This window comes from Medicago sativa, chromosome 3, assembly GCF_051527215.1.
Source record: "Medicago sativa cultivar Bolivia chromosome 3, Bolivia_mono, whole genome shotgun sequence".
NCBI classification, from domain to species: domain Eukaryota; kingdom Viridiplantae; phylum Streptophyta; class Magnoliopsida; order Fabales; family Fabaceae; genus Medicago; species Medicago sativa.
In genome coordinates this window covers 63229260-63236901 of record NC_140751.1, presented here as the reverse complement: position 1 = coordinate 63236901, position 7642 = coordinate 63229260, and the positions used below count along the sequence as shown (strand labels likewise).

The window sequence follows — 7642 nt, the reverse complement described above, 5'->3', positions numbered from 1 at the left end:
TGACTAAAATGCCCCTAGGGGCTAAAATGACTAAAAAATGACTCAACTGAATATTTTTTGAAATGAATTTTGACACGAGATTGAAACAAGGACTTATACAAACCAATTTAAAAGACTCAAACAATTTTCAAGGATTAAAATGAATTGAATGCAGGAAATGACTAAAATACCCTTTCATGTGAATTTTGCAAATAACATTGAAATAAAATGCAGAGAAAGATGTAACTGATCAGAGACATATCAAATGACTTGAAATGCAAGAAAAGAAGAATTGATTAGTATTTTTAGGTCCAAAATTAGGGTATAACATTAATAACAATGCAAAAAATTAGGGACAAAAAAATGAAGCAATATTTGTCACTATTGGCATATTACCAGATTTTCTACAAAATGTCACCTAAATAAAATGCATATCTATTAAATTAAAAAAAAATCACAACACTGTCTGCTCATATAACATGCACATCTGCTTCGGCTAAGATGAAACATCGTCCGGATTATGGCATTGCAGTTGATATTCAATTTCAACACAATGTTGATCAGATTCCAATGTTGGATCATCATCCTTCACAAGTGAGCTAACCCAAGATTCCTGGCTTAATAATGAATAATTCTCATCAACATTTGATGAAGCAGCCATTGTTGAAACATTGCTAGTATCGTCTAGGAAGCCGAATGAATAAGATGTCGTCATTTCATTGAGTTTATCACCGGGGATAGACCAATCTACCTTTCTATCAGTGGAGTACCAATCAGAGAAGGCAGTAGAAGGCTCTAATTCAACTGAGGTGGCAGAAGGAAGCTTGTAACTAAAGTTTTCCACGCTGCTTCGCTTGATAAAGCTCTGGCTCCACTTCGAAATGGCATCATATCTTGAATTCATAAATGGATCAACCTTGAGTTGTGGTGATCCAATCACATTTGAATCGGAAAGGTCGGTAGAGTAGCCACACAGTTCTTGGTTCACATTCTGATGCACCAGCATTCCTTTTGAAGATTGTATCGATGACCCGAAAATGTCTTCATGGTTAGTAGGATTCACTCCTGCAAGCCTATTTGACTCTTCTATCATTGGCTTCAGCATGTGCTGATTTTCGAGAAATTTCATGTCTAGATCAGTATTATCTCTAGCATTCAATGCAGTTTTCAATCTGTTGCTCGGCATCTGAAGTGTAGGGACTGTAGTATGAATCTGAGTCGGAGTCTGCCACATGGTTCCTCCTGCAGGAGATGATGTTGCAGACGGAGTCCAAGGCAGTGTCGACGAAGATTGTATCAAAGAAGACGGAGAGATCAATGTGAAAGAATCCATTGTAGAAACACTAGGTGAATTTGAATTTGATGTAGGTGAAGGAAAAGCAGAACTGGTATAAGCCTTCAACAGGCGAAGCTCCTCGGGTTTGTGAGCAAAGAAGCAAACTTTTCTTGTGCATTCAGTTTCATACTTGCAAAACCTTGTTCTGTATTGAGCAGGATGAAGCAAGGACTCAAAAACACCATGTGAATATTGACATGTATCCCCTCTACTGCATGATCCATTCTGAAATTCATAACAATGGACACAACTGTAATAATATTTCTTTGGATCACGGCGCCTTGCAATTTCCCCAGAATGAGCAAAGGGACATTCTGTCCACTCATGAGGAGCATTATCCCATGAGCAAAGTTTCACTTTGAATTTATACATCCTAAATTCATCTGTATTATATACCTCATTCTTTATGTCAGGTAGGGATCGATCGATCCGATAGTCTTTCTTCATACTTCGAGGTCCACCTACATGTTGTTTCTGCTTCTCCATTTCGAAACCTTCTCCCTTGAGGCAATCTTGGTTCTGTTAAATTTATTACAAAATCATCAATCACCAGGAAATTGGCAACAAATATTATTTTAATTTTTAAATGTTTAATATCATAGTTTATGCACAACAATAACTATAAAAATAATCACAAACAATGGAAAACTATTGCACATCCTTAGTACATAAATAGCAAGACAATAGAAACAATTCTGGGATTCTACACTCATGACAACTACACGTTCAGCTTGATAATTTTATCGATCGACCAACTGCATTTAATATTGTTAGATTAAGAACACAACAATGGTTATTTTGTGTATCATCCAACATTGATATGACAAAGCGTATAAAAAGTTGTCTATCAACGAACCTTCTTTCTGTCTTATAGAGAGTGAAAGAGAAAGCATGTTCTTTCATACACATTCATCAAGACTCTCAAGAAACACTTTTTCAGGAACTTTCTTAGCAACCAAGAAAACACATTGTAATCTCAAATACTTAAAGAAAAGATCAAATCTTTAGCCGAAACTCAATTAACCATCAAGAAGAATAAGAAAAGTACACTCTTACTAAGACAAACACAAATAATTCAGAACACACCCTTTTTAAGGAACTTTCTTAGCATCCAAGAAAACACATTGCAATCTCATATATTTTTAGAAAAGATCTCATCTTTTGGTGAAATTCACTGATTCATCGTGAAGAATAAGAAAAATACATAAATCTAGAATTATAAAAGAAGAACTTACAGAATAAGGAAACTGCACCGAAACTTGGTGAAGGTTTAGAAACTTGGAAAACAATGCAAAGGAAGAAGTGGTAGACTCTTTCAGTGTCTTTTGTTGTTTTACGGTTTTGAGGTCAAAAAGAAAAGCCCACCAAGCTGCTGCACTAGTCACTGCTAAATAGATCAGTTCAAGACAGTTAGAAAAACAGTTAGAAGCTGTTATATCAAGTTCCAGATTTCATAGAGTTAGTTGAGTTGGTTTCTTGTTTTACAATCAAAGTTACTCTACATGAGGTGTATTTTGTATATATTGGTCACGCATTTCTAATGTCTCACGCTTGTTATATTGAAGAAAGAAATTCGGTCAAGTGTCTTTTTTTATTATGAAAATTCATTCTGTAACTGTATATATATATCTCGTATCAGGTGAATTAATCGTGTAGAGACAAAATCCTTAATTTTGCATTTTGAGGATAACAAACTTTCTTGATTAGAATTAAGAAAATTCTGATCTTAACTTTGTGCTTTTGAGTGAACAAAATGTCAATACAGATTTAAGAAGGATTAACAAAGCAAAGATATAGAGAGAAAAAAAAGGAACCATATACTATATCCTTGTAGTAGTAACAAGTTGTTACTGATGCAAAATACTTGCATTCTGTCCTAACTTTTGTATTATCGACACTATACCATATTTTCTGCAAAATATTACCTATATTTAATTAAGATCTATAAAATAAAATAAAATAAAATAAAATAAAAACATTTAATAAATAAACTAGCCTAGAGATGCACAAAGGATCCAATGTCAAAGTTAACATTAGATTCACACCACCTTCTGCTTATGCTCCATGTACAATTTCTCTGGCAAAGACGAAACCGCGTCTGGATTATAGCATTGGCGTGGATCTTCAACATCTGGATCATCGATATTAAATGCAGCAGTTGAAGTGAAACTTCTGTTTTGAAAGCCGAAAGAATAAGATTTCCTCATTTTATTGAGTTCATCACCGCAGATGGAAGCAAAGAATTGAAGCTCACCCCGCTATTGCTCTCAATAAAGCTCTGGCTCCGTTTCGAAAAGGCATCAACCCTGAATTGTTGTGATCCACTCACATTTGAATTGGAAAGATCAGAAGGATAGCCCCAAAGTTGCTGATTTGTGTCCCTTGTCCTGAGTTTCGTAAGGAATCATACAGTAAAGGGGATGCTTGTGAATATGCACACGGTATTTTCGAGTTCTGGCTTCATCCTGGTCAATATAGAACAAGGCTTAGCAAGTATGAAACCTATTGCACCAGAAGAGTTTGCTTTTTTGCTCACAAACCCGAGGAGCTTCGACCATAGTATAACCTTTGGCTGAAAACTCAAGCAAAGCTGAAATCTTATGATGAAGTTCTTGTGTTCCCTATTCATTTTCCCTAATCAAACTAGTTTGACAAAGTTTTCCATTCGTATCGTTGCACATGACTTTTATTTTATCAGTATATTTGTCTTCCTCTCTATTATTATACAGAATTTACAAACTCAAACGAGAAAACGTGTTTTAATATGATACTAAACAGAAAGGAATCAGATAGGGAAATGGAAAGGAAGTCTGTTAAATTTGTTATAAAATCATCAATCCCAAGAAATTTGCAACAATGTTTAAACAAAAAATAAAATAAAATTTGCAATAATAATACAGTTTATCACAGTATTATTTAAGATCTTAGTTTGTGCACAACAATTAATCTAAAAAGAAACATAAACCTTCGTAATAGAAAAGAAAAAAGAAAACAAAGCGGTAAACTGTTACATAAGCTTATTAACCAAACGGCAAAAACAAGCTGTACATCTTCCAGAGTGAAAGATAAAACATATTATTTTATACACGCGAAAAGAAAATGATTTAGGCACACATATTACTTTTTTTCAAAAATAGAACCTCAGCATCTGACAAACTGATTTAGGAAGCATATGTGCTGAATTTGAGTCAGAAATTTTTGATCAATTGTTGAATGAAGTGGTAAGTAAACTTGCAAGTAACTACTCACAAGTTGGTAACTTCAAAATTTGTAAAAAATTTAAACCTTATGAATAAAATGGTATAAGATTGGACACAAGTTTACTTTATGACAATATTTCAATTTAAAAAATCACGTGTCCCAAAATCAGTAAACTAGCGTACATTCAAAAAACGAGAATGGTAGTAGTGTGTTTATTTCCAAAAGAGTGGTACCTTGATAAAAACCGAAAATGAAAAAGATTTGTGCTTCATAGTTACAAACCATAATTCAAGGCGTATGTTTGGATACATGTTTTCTTGCTGCAGTCGCACGACTGTAGGTCTTCTCACTATGAAAACCAGAAGCTACTATTTGTAGCTTCAACGTAAACGTGATATTTCGCTGCGATTTTGGAACCTCCCACCACATATTCAAACATACACACAACAATTGTATTTCATCGTGCAAGCAAGCACACAACTATAGTGATGATAGTATCTATGAAACAATAATTCAAGGCGTATGTTTGGATACATCTTTTCACTTTCCAAACTAAAGTGATATTGGAAAGTTAAAGCCACCAAAAGTCAAATAAAAGGGTAATAATATAGCAAGAAGAACAAATGAAGGGCGATTTGCACCAAATGAAGGGTAATATATGCATGAATCTTTGGATAACTATATTTATCACCATTCTCCTGGTTGCTGTAAAATGACATATCAATTGAACATAACAAATAACAAAACAAAGAATTAAGGGAAAAAAAATGGAACAATATACTAGCAATCTATCCATATTTTCTGCAGTGTCACCCAATTATAATGAATATCTCTAAAGTTAAAAAAAATCACAGGTGAATAACATGTATAACTGCTCCGGCTAAGATGGAGCATCATCCGGATTATGGCATTGCAGTTGATCTTCAACTTCAACACCATGTTGATCAGATTACAATGTTGGACCATCTTCCTTCACAAGTTCATTAACCATACCTTCATATCTTAATAATACATCCTGATCATCAACATTTGATGTAGCAGCCATTGTTGAAGTGTTGCTAGTGTCACCCAATTCTAATTTTCTATCACGGGAGCGCCAACCGGACAAGGCAGTTGAAGGCTCCAATGCAACTGAGGTAGTATCTGGAAGCTTGGAGCTTCCCATGCTGCTTCTCTCGATAAAGTTCTGGCTCTGCCTCGAAAGGGCATCATATCTTGAATTAAAAAATGGATCACCCCTGAACTGTTGTGATCTAACCACATTAGAATTGGTAAGGTGAGAAGGATATATCTGAAGTTGTTGGTTCACATTCTGATACCCCTGCATTGCTGTCGGAGATTGTATCAATGACCCAAAATAGCCTTCAAGGTTAGTAGGATTCACTCCAGCAAGCCTACTTGACCCTTCTATCATTGGATTCGGCATATTATGATATTCGAAAAATTTCATGTCCAGATGAGTATTATCTCTAGCATTCGATGCAGTATTCAATCTGTTGCTCGGCATCTGAGGTGTAGGGACTGTAGTACTAATCTGAGTCGGAGTCGGCCACATGGTTCTTTCTGCAGGATATGATATCAATCTGTTGCTCGGCATCTGAGGTGTAGGGACTGTAGTACGATTCTGAGTCGGAGTCGGCCACATGGTTCTTCCTGCAGGATATGATATTGCAGACGGTGTCCAAGGCGGCATCGATGAAGGCAATGTGAAAGGATACATTGCAGAAGCACTTGGTGAATTTGAATATAATGTATGTGAAGGCAAAGCAGAACTGGTAGTAGCATTCAACGGGCGAAGTTCCTCATGATTGTGAGCAAAGAAGCAAACTTCTCTTGTGCATTCAGTTCCATTATTGCAAAGCGTTGTTCTGTATCGACTAGGATGCAGCCCGGACTCAAGAACACCATGTGCATATTGACATTCATCCCCTTTACTGCATGATCTATATTTCTGAAATTCATTACAATGGGCACATCTGTAATTATATTGCTTCGGATCACGGCGTTTTATGCTTTCCCCATGATGAGCAAAGGGACATTTTTTCCAATCATGAACATAACCGCAATGCCGCACTTTGAATGTATACATCATAAATTCATCATCTTGTTGCTGCTTCTCCATTTCAAAACCTGCTCCCTTAAGGCAATCTTGTTTCTGCTAAATTTGCTACAAAATCATCAATTACTAGGAAATTAGCAACATGTATTGGTGTAATTTTAAATGTTTAATATCATAGTTTATGCACAACAATTATTCAAAAAATAAGAACAAACAATGGTAAATTATTGCACAACCTTATTAACAAAATAACCAAATAGCAAAACAATACAAAGAATTCTGGGATTCTACACTCATGACAACTACACGTTCCGCTTGTTAATTTTATCGACCAACTGCATTTAATATTGTTAGATTAAGAACACAACAATGGTTATTTTGTGTATCTTCTTCCAGAGAGTGAAAGAGAAAGCATACTTTTTCATACACATTCATCAAGACTCTCAAGAAGCCAGAACAAACAATTCAAAACACACCATTTTTCAGAAACTTTCTTAGCAACCAAAAAAACACATTGTAATCTCAAATGCTTTTAGAAAAGATCAAATCTTTATCCAAAACTTAATGACCCATCAAGAAGAATAAGAAAAATACATAAAGAGGGAATCAATAAAGAAGAACTTACATGAGCAAGGAAACAGCACCAAAACTTGAAGGTTTTAGAAATACTCTTAATAAGACAAATACAAATAATTCAGAACACAGTTTTTCAGGAATTTTCTTAGCAACCAAGAAAACACATTGCAATCTTGTATAATTTTTGAAAAGATCGCATCTTTAGGTGAAATTCATTGACTCATCGAGAAGAATAAGAAAAATACATAAATCTAGAATTATAAAAGAACTTACATGAATAAGGAACCTGCACCGAAATCTGGTGAAGGTTTAGAAACTTGAGAAACAAGGCAAAGGAAGAAGTGGAAGAATTTTTCAGTGTGTTTTGTTGTTTTATGATTTTGAGGTCAAAAAGAAAAACCCACCAAGCTGCTGCACTAGTCACCTATTACCAGCTCTTCTTCTAAGTCAGATTTAAGTGCATCCAAGCCAAATATCAGCTCAAAACAGTT

General features: G+C 35.0%; 1 protein-coding gene and 1 pseudogene across 2 annotated transcripts; both read right to left on the bottom strand.

The window, feature by feature from the left end:
- Positions 1-345: 345 nt before the first annotated feature.
- Positions 346-3543, bottom strand: LOC146939042 (zinc finger CCCH domain-containing protein 66 pseudogene; annotated as a pseudogene). The gene has a single exon (XR_015031531.1). The product of XR_015031531.1 is annotated as a zinc finger CCCH domain-containing protein 66 pseudogene (transcript).
- A 1632-nt stretch (positions 3544-5175) lies between these two features.
- LOC146939041 (zinc finger CCCH domain-containing protein 66-like) lies at positions 5176-7121 on the bottom strand. The gene has a single exon (XM_085752845.1). The coding sequence runs from the start codon at positions 6636-6638 to the stop codon at positions 5466-5468; it is 1173 nt and encodes a 390-aa protein (XP_085608971.1). The 5' UTR covers positions 6639-7121; the 3' UTR covers positions 5176-5465.
- Between the last annotated feature and the right edge of the window lie 521 nt (positions 7122-7642).